Raw genomic sequence first — 13,724 nt, forward strand, 5'->3', positions numbered from 1 at the left:
GTATTTCAACCTCGATCCCAAATTTTCGGTGTTGATTGGAATCGTTTAGCGACTTTGTTATTTTACTCCGGATTTGTTCATTCTCCGTTGTTGCCTACCTAATTGAGAGCGCGGAGATGGTGCCTATGTTACTACTGTCTATATTCTGACTTGCTATTTCGGGTCGGCCAAATTCTTGGGAATATTTGTTGCATTTTTTTTAGAAGTGGATTTGAGTTCAATTGTTTTGGGTTGTTGGGTGTTTGACAGTTGCCCTGCTCTTAGCCTCTTCGATTAGCATATTCGTTGAAACTGGTTGTGCTCTAGCACAGTGCGGGGGTCCTTTGCTGACCTTTTGGATACTATTGTTGAGTTTTTGGGTGCTATTATTGGAGTATTTTCCCTTGAATGTGTTAGCTCTATTTGATTAGATATCTGATTGACTGCCACGGGCTTGTTACTGCGTTGCTATTACTAAATTCCTAAACAGCTATTGCTGGAATTGCCGTTTTTGTGTTGAGAATTTAACTGTCTACTTGGAGCCATTTGTTGAGATTTTGGGTGAACAAAGTTTTGCATTTGCTGGTTGAATTGAGTATGTTGTCTCAGCACTTGGCCGTGTACTTCCACCACATCGGTTTCCCTCCACCGTTCCTGCCTACCCCCTCGCTACTCGAGAGGGAAGTTTCATTGTTCTCTTCGCTTTAATTATTTTATTACCTCCATTGAGTATAATGTAGGATCTAGGTGTGGAGGGGACAGCTATACTAGTTTTTCTATTTTTTTTCTAGTTTTTAGATTTTTTTTCTTTATTTTTAGTTTGTTATTTGTCCACCTCTCGTTCATTTTCTTTCTTTCTAGTGATTGGCTCGTAAGTGCATGCCAAGGTTTGATGTTAGATTATTACCTCTATTTCTACTTTTGCCAAGTTTTAATAATAAGAATGTATTAAGTTAATGTGGTTGAATCCAAGAGCATCTCTTTGGTGAATATCGATAATTGTTTTACTCTTATAATTTTTGGTTAACTTTTCTAGACATAGAGGATGATTGTTGGCATTTTCATGTGAATTGGTCCAGTTATTAACTTTAGTTCTCCATATTTGAAAATGAGACTAGCGGCTGCAAATTTTCTTTTGATTTTTGTGTTATTTTGAATTTTTGGTGCTATTTGGATGTGAATAAGAGTTAACTGTACTCCACTAGTATTTACTACCGAGTAACCGGGGATATTTACCAAAAGTGTCGATTCTCGCGTCAAAAAGTAGTAATTGCTATGAGTGCGTGGTCACGTGGCGATAGAAGCTGAGTAACCGAGCTCTTTCATCTAACAAAGCGTCAAAAGGCTCCAATGGCTAGCGACTAAGTCTTTTGTTACTATTGGGAAAAGCAAAAAAAAAAAAAGAAAAATGAATTAAAAAAAAAGAGAAAAGTAGAAAAATGTAATAAAAAGTGAAAGTTGTGTTAGTGTATAATAAAAGTCAACTTGCCGATTTATGAATTTAATATTGAGATTTTGTTTAATAGTTGGACCATTTGATGTTAAATATTGTGCGCCATTCCCTTTTCTTAGATTAATTAACCTGAAATTGGAAGAGTGTACAGTTTAGAAGCTAACCGAGGTGATGTTTCTTGGATTTGATCACTGATGCTTGATATATATTTTTCTTGATATCTTGGCAATATGGTAGATAGAGCAATAGCCATTCTAAAATATTGGTGTTTGTTCAATTGCTGTTCCTATGCTTGAGGGCAAGTATGGTTTAGGTGTGGGGGGAATTGATAGGGTGTAATTTTATCATTTATTTTATTATTAATTTCCCCCTATTACCTGATCCAATGTGGATTAATTGTCCGATTCTACTCATTTTTGGCATTTGTACTTATCATAGGGACTTGGAGCAAAATATAATAAATGAGTGAAAATCTCGCATTCCAAGTGCTGTCTGGCGGGGTCGTGTCAGCTCAGATCTTCACAAGTCCAGAAGGTACGAGAATGACGTGTGATATCAACCACCAATTGAAAGTGCAATATGGGAGCCGTAAATACTCTATTAGCTGGTCATTTGATTTGAATTAACGAGAGTAGTTTGGCATAGAAAGGAAACTTACTTTTGGGATGGTAGCTCAGCGGGAAAAAAGAAAGCCAAAGTTTTATTAGGACTCTATTGCTTTTGGGAGTAGGGCCGGCCGCAAGATAGAAACAAATAAAGCAACAGATTGAGTTGGGGCAGCCATGACTTCACTTTGGATTATTCCCGTAAGCCTCTGGCTAGAGGCTACGGAGAAGACATTAGCATCATCTTCCACTTTGTACTGTTCCTCTTATTCTTAATTATTCGGATTTCTTCATCATATAGAGAAGAATGTCCTCGACAATTACTGCTGAATTGTCACATGGGATTTTCTCCATAGAGATGAATTAACTCTCCTTTTCTAGCTAAGGAACAACAGATGTTTTGGCTCGCCTAAAAATATGAGATTGATTTAATTTTAATCTTTTCCTTTTAATTATTGGTATTCGCATATTCCTTGATTGCTATGCTTATGATTGTTCATTTGATTGATTGTTTTGGATCCGGATAATTAGTTGATTTGATAATCTATTGTCAATTGGGGCATTTAAATCCGTAATTGTTTAATTGACTTGAAATAGTGACAACTGGCACGATTAGATTTGTGTCAGGGGGATACGCGGGCTAATATGAAATAACCCTGGTAGTGCGTTATTTGATTAGAATAGGACTTCTATAATACGTAAGGCAATTGGGGAATTAAATCTTATGGGCGTACCTAGGATTATTTCCCAATTAGAGTAGTGATTAACAGGCGTACCTTAGTCACCGACACAGTGAGGAGGGGTTGACTGCCATCACTTGTTTGATAGTTACTAGGAGGCAATAACCGCGCGTTGCGCGGTAGGGATGAATCTGTGAATGCCCAGCTTAGTATGACGAGGTAGATCAAGAAAAAAAGAGGAAAACGAAGCTAACAAAAGTAGTACGATCATAGCATAGAAGGACGAGTAGCAAATTATACATAAGGAAAGGTAGAAACGAACTTTGTTATTGAGATCCATTGCGGCGTGAACCTGAAAGCCATCGAAGGTGCAAAGGTAGAAACGAACTTTGTTATTGAGATCCATTGCTCTCCACCTTTTGAAAGGGTTTTTGGGTCTGGCCATTGGAAAAAAGTGGAAGGGAAAGAAAAAATTGTGTGGAATGTCATGTATCAAAAGACAGAAGCAAAAGTGGGCATTTTATACGTGTTCAGGATGATAAATGAAGAAAAGGTGAGGGTTTATTATTAATGAAGAGACTTCATTGCCTAGCAAATAGTGGTTGGGCATTGCTTTAAAGAGCCTTTATTGCCTAGCTAAAGAAACCCTGTATTTCTGGCTACAGAGATACGAAGCCATGTGCAAATGGGTATTAGAAAGTATTACCTTCAGCTAAATAGTGGTTGGGCATTGCTTTAAAGAGCCTTTATTGCCTAGCTACAGAAACTATGTATTTCTGGCTACAGAGATACGAAGCCACGTGCAAATGGGTATTAGAAAGTATTACCTTCAGCTAAATGATCAAATGAGGAATATAAGTGTGATAATATATGGCAAATGAATAAACTGGAATTTTTTCAGAGATTGATTGTTTGGTTTTCCGAAGGTCAATCTCTTTAACCCAAGAAAATAATAATATTAAACTGGAAAACAACAAAAATGTTGTTTTGGGAAACTATTGTTTATTTACATGGCTTGGAAATTGAAATTGCCAGAAACAAGAAGCTCACTTTCTCTGATGGTCATATTTCTTCATCATGTTGATCATTGCCAAATAGAAGAGCTTAGCCACAAGACATCTCATAGCAATAGCATAAGTCTACATGGTACATAATAATACGACAAAAGACCGCTGGACAAAAGCAGTATGGTGCAAATGAACGTCTGGAAACTGACAAAGAGGGAAAGCATCCATAAGAATATAGAGCCAGCTAGGTTTACATAGCAGGAAATGTTATGACAGTAAACTTTCTGATAAGTACAATTAGATCAAGCATTCCTTGGTTTTTTGCTGCTTGTGAAAGCACAATGGGCAGATTCAGCACGTTCGGCTTCGTCGCTGAGTTCAAATTTGTTTGCAAGGCAAATGCGAGTCTTAGAGGAACCACAAGGCTTATCTGCAAAGGAAGGGTTTTTTTAATCGTTTAAAGGCTCAAGAAAAAACGAAAAATAAGTATTCATGGAAGGGATAGGAACAACCTGCAGAGTTAACTGCAGAAGATTGACAATCAACTTCAGAAATGCTCTGCTTCCTGTCAAGGTAGAGTTGGCCCACGGGAAAAGAACAAGGTTTGTCTGTATAACCAAAAAAAAGCGAAAAGCATTTAATAAAAAGGGAATTGTTCCTGAGCATGAAAAAATATTATACAGATAACAAATTGGTAGCAACCTGGAGAATCAGCTGCAGAGAGCTGACTGGGCACCTGAGAACTGCACAAGGATTGTTCCTCAGTAAGCTCACAGTCTGAAGTGTCCTCAAAGTAATAAACAATCGTATAGCGTTGATAAGTCCCGTCATCTTTGGTGTTTCCAGGCTTAACCTGAGCAATGAATGTCTTGGACTTTAACTTGGCATGAAGCAATTCCAGGGGGAGTTCTTCATTCTGAGTATTAATCACGAAAGAATGGCTAAATAAGAAGGGGTAACAAATGGCTGACAATATAAACTTTCTCTTTATAGGTTAGCATAAACCTTGTTAAAAAAATCCATTGCTTCAACTGCAGTACTTTCAAGTAATTGCTCAGCTAATTCCCCAAACACAGAGGCTGTCATGATGCCGGTATCATCAGTGAGGTCAACATCAAAGCGGCATCTGGTTTGAAAGATAAAAGCGTGAAACAAATGAGAAACTACTTCCACAACAAAGGTTCATGTTTAGTAAACAGGAAGATATAGCTTACCTCGGCGCTGCAGACTGTTTTTCATTACAATGATTGCAGGTATAAGTGTGGCCGTAATTGGCCGACGTCTGACGATGACATTTAGTACAAGACATATACCAATATTTTTGGAATATGTTTTGGAAGGAGAAGCGAGCCTTCACCCAAGAAAGCTGTGAACATCAAAACAGAAATTGATTCACATTATGCTTTTGCTGGTTTAAAAAAAAACAAGTATATCAATGTAATGACCTTTTGGTTTGCCAGAACACCCTGGATAGTGGAAATTCTTTGTTTGGACTGGTGAAACATACTCGGACTATGCATATTATATGGTTTTTCCTGAAGGACAGTAGCAAACTGGTTCTCATTCCTCATTGCCCTTCCATTGAAAATAAAACCAGGTCAATAGCGATTAGATACAATATATAATGGATAAGTTCACAAAAGCAAAGAGGTAAAAAGGAAATGATTCTAACTACCAAATCTTCAGCTGCCTTGCATCTCCGACAGGCGGATCAATTAGAAGAGCTGAATCGTTTCTTGTGGAGAGCGCAAGTCCTACGAGAAAGAGGGATGTAAAATATTTTAATAAACGAAACAACCACTGAAATAGGCTAAAACGTATATAAATTGACAAGCAGAATAATTAATGATACCATTATAAGAGACAACTTTGAGCCTGCGGCAAATAAGAACTGGGCGATTCTTTAACTGCTGTATAAGAATCTTGCCCTCAGTTTCAACAAAGTTGTTCCAGAGAGACAACATAACTGGCTGCAGCCTACTTTGCAAAAAAAAAAAAAAAAAAAAAGGAAAAAGTTCTAATAAATCATAACACATGCACTTGTATTCTTAGATGCATCTCTGAAAAAAAGCTACCAAGTACAGAGGAAAAGGTCTTTAGAAACTCACTCCTCGTTAATGATTACAAACCGCTGAACATATGAATCTTGCGACTGAAGTTTGATTGGAACAGCGGACTGCACATCAATGACAACTCCGAGGACATCTGATGGCAAAAATTTTAAATAGTTAGGTGTCTGAAAGCCGCATCTGATAATATAAAAAAATGCAACAGGCACGGAAGCTATTGTGGGATTACCAACAGTTTTACTCTTTGAATCTACAAAGAGCGGGAAATCCTTAAAAGGTGTGTAATCAAAGTGGAAGGGTAAGACGGAACCATCTTCATCAGTATCTTCTTCAACAACAGTTCGAGTGCTTATAACCCACTGGATGGTTATTCCATCAAACTGATATTTCTTGTCAATCTCTCTCACCTCAGCATTGGTGATACGATATTTCTTATACAACTGCAGCTTCGGACCCATCTTCTCAATAGCATTGTTAAAAAGGATACCCTGGACCCTAGAACCCTGTTAACAATTTACATGAAATGGGTTAGTCTAGGTTAGACATCTGGTAAAGGCGACAAAAGCAAGGAGGTTGAGGGAAAAACCTCTGAATCAGATAGCACAAATTTTTGATATCTTGTCGGGCTAGTTTTGCCCGAACCAGGATGCATCTTTTCTTTGACAAAAACCTTTGCAGTCCAATTTAGCATTTTTGGCTTGACATCAGCAATTTGCAACAACTCAGACATCCTGGAGGGAACAAGCTAATTATGTATAATGGATAAATACGCTATAAGTATTCCGTTAACTGTTCAAAATGCATCAGATTAAAAGGAAAAATGCAGATGAATAGAGAGAGAATCAAGAAGAGCTAACCAAGTCAAAAAAATGACGGTTTAGACAGCTGCAAAACCTCACGATAAACAACATTTCTTGTTTTACAACAAGTCACAGAATCACTATAAGTCCCTGGTACAATGAGAACCTTGACCGATGTAGATGTTTTTGCACGAGAAAGAGCAACGTACAGTTGTCCATGGGAAAAGACCGGTTCACGTAAATAAATTCCCACATAATCTAGTGTCTGACCTTGGGACTTGTTAATAGTCATTGCAAAACAAAGCTTAATTGGGAATTGAGTTCTCTTGAAAGGAATACCATTCTTCTCACTATCGGCTGACTGAAGTGGAATTCTTGGAAGCAAAACCTTTTTGCCTCGATGCTGTCCAACGGCAATCTCAACACAGATTGTATTTTTCCCGAGCTCTCTGCAGATAAGGCGAGTGCCATTGCAGAGACCTTCAGCTGGGTTCAGATTGCGCAGCAAAATGACTGGACAGTTGTCCTTTAGGATTAATTTATGAGGAGGGAGGCCTTTTGGATTCAGAGAGTTAAGAAAATCTTCGTAATCTCCTTGATCTCGCTCATTAAGTGTTCTATCAGTGCTTGTATAAGTATAAGGCTGACCTGGGAACCGATTAATTATCATTTGATTTACATCATCAACTGCACTATTCATTGCGGATAGGATACACCTATTTATCATTAGATAGGGGTCCAAAGAGTAAAGCCGCAGGTCTGAAAACACTGATCCTATTAACCTGAGCGAGCATAGGAGCTAGTCAAGACAAATACAATTTGCGGTAGGATAGCCTATAACGATGCTATAATAAATAGCAGAACAGTACTTCCGTAGGCAAGCGCACATCAATACCAACGGAAGTATTATAATGCAGAAACGTACGGCAATATATATAAAATGCGTGAATTAGAAAGCAACCTGTCAAGAGAAGCATCCTTGCTATCATATGGTACTAATATGTCATTGGCTAGAGATATTCGGCCATCTTCGTCCTCAGGTTCAGTTCCTTCGCCTACTCTAAGAAGGAATTCCGAAAAAGGTTTATCCAGAAAAGCTCGCATATTTTCTGTTAGAGTAATTTTTTGTAAGCTCCCCCACAAAGTAGAGTTGACAAAGCTGGCTTGAACCTGAATATCTCGCGTTGCATTTTGAATGACAGGGAGTGTTTGACGAAAGTCGCCGCCAAAAACGACGACTTTACCACCAAACGGCTTGTCACTGTCCATGATATCCTTAAGGAGTAGGTCAAATGCTTCAATGGTATCTCGCTTCGCCATTGAAGCTTCGTCCCACAGGATTAACTTGGCCATGACAATCAGTTTAGCAGTCGAGTTCTGCTTACTGATCTGGCAAGTCTTAGTGCTTGATGCATCAAGAGGAATCTTAAACCGCGAGTGAGCGGTTCTCCCTCCAGGAAGAATAGACGCTGCTACCCCGGATGAGGCAACCGCCAATGCTATATGGCCTTGTGTCCGCAACGTAGTAAGCAGGGCACGATACAAAAAGGTTTTACCCGTTCCTCCAGGACCATCGACAAAGAAGCTTTTGCTATCAGGTGAATAGATGTCCGACATAATAGCATTATATGCAGCTTGCTGACCAACGTTCAATTGATAAACCGTTAGCAGATCATTATCCGCAAAGGGAATATTCCGTTCACTTTCAATTTCCTTGGCAAAACGTTCATGGTCAGTAAACAGATCATCGTCAGGGACCAGATGGTAATCACCAATGCGTCTACCCATCTGCTCCAACGATCTATTTATGTCCTGTAGCACACATCTCCTAATGTAAGAAGGATCATGGCCATTTGCAATGCCATTTCTTTCGAAATCACTTGACAAGTCCCTCTCATATTTTTCCCATAAACTAATAGGATTGGAAGGAGTACAGAAAACAAGTAACATTGAAAACAAGGCTCTAAGTGACCAAGGCATGTGAAAAGCACTGGCTTCGGCAAGAGTGTCTTCTATATAGGCATCTGACTGAAGCAAACCCATTCGAAAGGCAGCTTCTCGATAGGAAGACGAAACTTGGCCATTGACAGTAAGAAGGTGGTTAAATGACTTTGGTGCACGAATATGAGATAAGAGCAACCTTAGAAAGTATCGTTCACCTTCACTGGGATTAACTGCAACCACTCTTCCGATGACCTTTCTGCGTTTTCTGCGAGTCCATTTTTTCTTATCGGAATGCCAAACAAAGTACTGGGGAAAATCCCGATACAGACATTTAAGCATGCGTGTCTGTTTACTCCGTCTATTCATGGAAAAAAACTCAGTCAGCATTGTTTTAGAGAAATCTGTACTGTTGATGAGATCTGATAGGTTCGAATTCCTATGGAAAGAAACCATTTGTTCGCCAGGAAGATGGAGCTGAAGCGTGTAAACAGAAGGCGACATTTCTGAAATCGGAAATCGATAAATGCGCCACATCGCTTCAGCAGCTGCAACCCATCGAGCAGATTGGAATTCGTGGATCTCATCTATATCTTCCGGAGCATCTTCAGAATGAATATGGAAACTGACTCGGTCGTGCCCCTTGTATACATATTTGTACAAGTATTTGACCAGCTTAATGGTGGAGCAAATTTCGACATTTAAGTGACAATCTATAAGAGCAAGAAGGTATGGAGTGTAGGGGACAACCCATCTATTGTCTAGACAATGATTCCTCACCCTAACAAATCGGTTATTCCGCCTTCGTCTATAATGAGGGTAGCTATCTTCAGAATGAGTAGTCTGTTCAAGATAGTCCTTTGGATAATGATTCTTGCACATTCCATTGCGCATGCAGACATTTTCTTTGTTTAGTGACCCACAAGGGCCATGCATCATGTGTTTTATAACAAGGGAGTACAAGTAGCTCTGTTCTGTTGGGTCAGGCAGCTCGGCAGAAACTATCCTGTCATAGGCATCTGGATTAAGTGGTTTAGCATCTGGTTTCAAAATCACCAGCATGTGTGCATGAGGAAGGCCTCTTTTTTGGTGCTCAATTACATAAACAAAGGCTGCAACTTCGCCAAAGAGTTTCTTCTTAATAATTTCTGATCTAAGAACCTCAAATTTTGCCCGAAAAACTCTAGCAACCAAATCTGGCCTATCCTGAGCCTTTTCTTCGTATTTCAAGTTATCTTGTATTTCTTTCCACATGGTGTTACAGGTCATAGTCAAGAAGAGGTCCGGTTTACCAAACTTTTGGACCAAAGCCATAGCATCCAGATATCTACGCCTCATATCTCTTGGACCACCAATGAAAGAAGCTGGAAGATATATCCGACGACCAACGTCATTCCCAGTACTGCAGCCGGTAGACATACCATCAATGACTCCCTTAAGTATTTCAGATCTAACTTCCCTTTGTTTGTTTCTATGAAAATTCAGCCTAGACGTTTCAATCTTAACATAAACATCAACTGAGAACTGTTGTAACAATCTTCTAGCGTGTAAGAGCATAGACCTATCATCTTCTCTTATTTGGAACTTGTAACAATAATATTCTCTAGCTGAAACAGTGTCTCGTTTTGCCTTCCCTTCTTCGGCCACTGCAGGGAAAATTAAAGGTGGTAGAAACTGGTTTAATAGAAGGACCAATGGGCAGGGAGTAGAAACAATGCTATAGTTGTTTAAGCACTTGAAAATACCTGTATTTTCAAGAGCAATCAAATCAGAAGGTCCTTCTATATGAGAAAAATCCAGCATATCTTCTGCATCAGGTTTTCGTTTTCTCTTAGGAGGAGCAGGTTTCTTTGGAATACCATGATGCCACCCAGATTCCCCGCGAGGGAACAAGAGCGGATACTGTAAGGGGTCGTAACAAGCATAATAATGTTGTATCCTATGACTGGAGCTCGAATGGCTGTACACCTGAATGTGGACATTTTTTTCGAGATCCTGGTCATCGGACTCGGTCCAAATCGCAGCTACCTGAGAAGTAGCTGGAAGGTTATATACTCGCTGGTCCAAACCCGGATCAGAATTGAGTATGATTCTATGTTTCTCAAGTTGGGGAACATCACGGAGACTCCTAAAGAACCTGGTATAAGGATTCCTCTTAAGCACATGCATTAGAAATTCAAGAGTGCTCCCACGTAAACGGGGCGAGTCACGAAGCCTCAGCGAGAGCTCTTCATCATAGTCATAAAACAACAACTGAATACCAGTAGGAGGAGAGGCTGAAGGCGAAAGGCTGCTAAGTAAGTGATAGACCTGACCTTGAACGCGAAACGTGTAGATCCCATGGCTATTTTTTGTGAGGTTTCTATCGTATTTTGCAGCAAAGGTAGTAAAAGCAAGATTGTTGTTAATTGTGCGAATATTTCTCTGGAATTCTGTACTTTCCTCGTCTGTCCCAGTGAAAAGGCGAACGAGATCATAAGGAAGCGCGTGCTGCACAAGCGAAACCCCCCCGTTTGAGCAACAAAAACCTGGAGGTTCAAGATAGAACTTCTTTGCACCACAATGCTGACAATGTGGTACATTAGGAAGAGTTAGAGGCTTAGTTGGAATTTTTTCTAAACGGGACCATTTCGCGATGCTAGGCTTTGATCCCCTGGCAGGCCGTCCTTGTTGAACAGGACTGGCTGGTGAAGAACCAGGCCGAGCAGCTGCTAAGCAGAAAGGGCATTTGTGAGAAACAAAAGAACCAGAAACTGACAAAAATAATAAGAAGTTGATAAAAACCCGTGAATGAGTGAAACAAGGTGTGGTTTGGAGAAAAGGCCAGACAAGCAGGAAAAGGAACAACGAGAAAGGGAAAAAAATTAGTCCAAGTGGTTTGGCCAGGAGGAGGAGAGAATAGCTAGTGAGGCAAAAGTATACCTCCAGGAGGTAGGAGCGAAGGCTGAGGCGAAGGAACAGAAGAAATAGGCCTTTGAGATAGATCAGATATGTTAGTAGAGGGTTGGATAGCAGCAGAAGCGAGTGGTTGATTGACCGGACGGGATAAGGCCGCACCACTAGCGTCAATTCTAGATCTAGAAAGATACCCCCTCCTGTTTTGTTCAGATTTTCTCAGCTGACGTACTATCGGCGAAGGAACATGAACAGGAGATGATTGTGCTCTCTGTTCAGCATACTTTTCTCTCCTACGGCGTAGCATGTCGTCTCTCAAATGCTGTGGCATTTCAGCATAACGCTTGCGGCGGGTCGCATTACGATCCATAAATGTAGGCCTTAATAGGGCATCAATTGCAAACAAGAGAAATATGAAAAAAGATAGCTAGAGCAGGAATTCAGAAGGAAGAAACAGGTTGCTACAAAATGTTTTACAGCAACTTAACTCTTAACACACTGTCAAAGGGGCTAAAAACGTAAGCAACATGAAGGGGAAAAAACCAAATGGCAATCAGCCTATTCAAAGCAAGAGGAAAAAGTAGGCAACGAGCTGAAAGGGAGGGGGGGCATAGCTGGACAAGAGAGCTAAAAGTAAGAAGCAATCTAGTAACATGCTACATACGGTCACAGCAATCTAGTAGCAAGCTACACACTATCATTGTATTGATAATAGGAAAAAGATCAAAAGCACAGCCATCTGGAAGAAGCATAAAAAACAAAAATATACTTCAAACAAGAAAGGAAGCTACCAGAAACAAATAAATACCAAGGAGGACTGCATGGCAAGAATGGGAATGGTAGAAAGAACAAATAACAAAGTGTATGTACATAAAAGACAACAGAGGCAAACGTAAAACCTGATAGATCAGTAAAGTAGGAAGACGAACAGCAGTAAAATGCAGAGGAACACCCACAGAGGCTCCTTTGAGTCGGTAGCTGAGGAGGGGGAAAAAAGGAAAAAAGAGCCAGGCCTCCCGTGTGAACAATAAACTTAAAAAAGAAAAGGCTAGTTTACTGAAAAAGAAGAAGTTAGCACAAATGATAGTATGTATTGCAGAAAGTATATTCACAAGACCCTAGACCTAGAATGGAATTAGTTGAAGACAATCAATGATAAATAAAAGAATTCAAAGAGTAAATACAATTGTGAAGACAGAAGTAGAGAAAGCTTCTCAATGTTCCCTGGTACTATTTCTATCGTGAACACCCTTTCATTTAATGTCTCAAGTATTTTAGTTTAGTCCATAAGGAAAAAACCCCTAATTTCTTAAAATAAAAATATTAAGGGGTCACTCTGTGCATGATTTTGAAAAACACAGGGTCTTTTTTTTTTTAAGTTCTTAACCTGTACTCACAGTGACTATGATTTAACTATTGTGATATTTAAAAGTGAAAGTGGGCTGAAACTGTTGTCATATTATGAAATCAAGGGGTTCTTCCACTGATAAGCTAAGGTATGAATCTCAACATGTGCTAGGTTGATTCATAGAAAAGGCGTGGAGTTTAACTACCTCCATACCCAATAAATTTGTTTAAACCTCTTTCAGAAGCAGGTAAGCAATAGAACTAAGGGAAAAAAAAAAAGTTCCGCATCAAATTGCGGCCTACACGTTTCATTTGAAAAAAGGGACTATTTTTGTGCCCTACACGCATCAAATTCTGGACATTTTTTGTCAAAAAATCTGCATCATGGACTCCTATATGACTTTACAATCACGAGGCAGGAAATAAATAAGAACATTGAAAGCATAAAAACACGGAATCAACTCCTATGACTGCATAAGGAATTACAAAGTCTGGGTTAAAAGTTTCCAATCTCCGCCCCCCTTCTTGAGGTTCATCCCTCCCTAACCAAAGGTTTTTAAAATGGGGAAAAAAACTAAGAACGAAACATAAGAACACGAACTAAATTTGGGATAAAATGGCATTACCAATTTTTTTGAGCTTCCCGTTCTCCCCACAAGAGGTGAGTGAAGTTCTTAACCTGGTCAGAGATATTTGGAAGAGTTTCTCATCCTCGCAGAAAGAGCAGACGGAAAGGATAGGAGAAACAATAGTAAGAAAGCCAGTGCCGAATGTAATAAGAGGGAGGAAAAAGGATAGAGGCAAACTTAACAATACAAACGCACCTGCCATAACATGAAAGCAGACTGCAGGCAGGCACAGAAATAGGCATCATCGGTAGCAAAGCTTGCAAGGATGGAAGCTCTTTTGTGCTGCGGCAAGCGGGCGGCCCTGCAGTTATGTGAAAAT

At 39.7% G+C, this 13,724-nt stretch overlaps 2 protein-coding genes and 1 long non-coding RNA gene across 3 annotated transcripts; all 3 read right to left on the reverse strand.

Moving 5' to 3' along the window:
* Nucleotides 1-3,806: 3,806 nt before the first annotated feature.
* On the reverse strand, nt 3,807-5,086 carry LOC140016637 (uncharacterized). Its single transcript, XM_072070199.1, has 5 exons — nt 4,939-5,086; nt 4,730-4,850; nt 4,427-4,640; nt 4,237-4,332; nt 3,807-4,154 (listed from the first exon to the last, which is right to left on the reverse strand). The coding sequence occupies exons 1-5, from the start codon at nt 5,031-5,033 to the stop codon at nt 4,027-4,029; spliced, it is 654 nt and encodes a 217-aa protein (XP_071926300.1). The 5' UTR covers nt 5,034-5,086; the 3' UTR covers nt 3,807-4,026.
* A 96-nt stretch (nt 5,087-5,182) lies between these two features.
* LOC140016769 (uncharacterized) lies at nt 5,183-5,695 on the reverse strand. The gene is made up of 3 exons (XR_011822974.1): nt 5,577-5,695; nt 5,400-5,478; nt 5,183-5,299 (listed from the first exon to the last, which is right to left on the reverse strand). It is a non-coding gene; the product is annotated as an uncharacterized lncRNA (long non-coding RNA).
* A 133-nt stretch (nt 5,696-5,828) lies between these two features.
* On the reverse strand, nt 5,829-11,799 carry LOC140016562 (uncharacterized). The gene is made up of 6 exons (XM_072070110.1): nt 11,457-11,799; nt 7,555-11,287; nt 6,668-7,375; nt 6,380-6,524; nt 6,023-6,296; nt 5,829-5,929 (listed from the first exon to the last, which is right to left on the reverse strand). Exons 1-6 carry the CDS (start codon nt 11,797-11,799, stop codon nt 5,829-5,831), a joined length of 5,304 nt encoding a protein of 1,767 aa, XP_071926211.1.
* Nucleotides 11,800-13,724: the final 1,925 nt, after the last annotated feature.

Source organism: Coffea arabica, chromosome 11c (genome assembly GCF_036785885.1).
Source record: "Coffea arabica cultivar ET-39 chromosome 11c, Coffea Arabica ET-39 HiFi, whole genome shotgun sequence".
Classification (NCBI taxonomy): domain Eukaryota; kingdom Viridiplantae; phylum Streptophyta; class Magnoliopsida; order Gentianales; family Rubiaceae; genus Coffea; species Coffea arabica.

Excerpts from the sequence above, each read along its gene's own strand:
- LOC140016562 (XM_072070110.1), bottom strand. The coding sequence starts at position 11,799 with ATGGATCGTAATGCGACCCGCCGCAAGCGTTATGCTGAAATGCCACAG. Across the intron at positions 7,376-7,554 it reads AAGGATGCTTCTCTTGACAG|GTTAATAGGATCAGTGTTTT; the intron begins GTTGCTTTCTAA and ends ATGCTCGCTCAG. Across the intron at positions 5,930-6,022 it reads TTCAAAGAGTAAAACTGTTG|ATGTCCTCGGAGTTGTCATT; the intron begins GTAATCCCACAA and ends TTTTGCCATCAG.
- LOC140016637 (XM_072070199.1), bottom strand. The coding sequence starts at position 5,033 with ATGTCTTGTACTAAATGTCATCGTCAGACGTCGGCCAATTACGGCCAC. Across the intron at positions 4,851-4,938 it reads AAACAGTCTGCAGCGCCGAG|ATGCCGCTTTGATGTTGACC; the intron begins GTAAGCTATATC and ends CTTTCAAACCAG. Across the intron at positions 4,333-4,426 it reads CTCTGCAGCTGATTCTCCAG|ACAAACCTTGTTCTTTTCCC; the intron begins GTTGCTACCAAT and ends TTGGTTATACAG.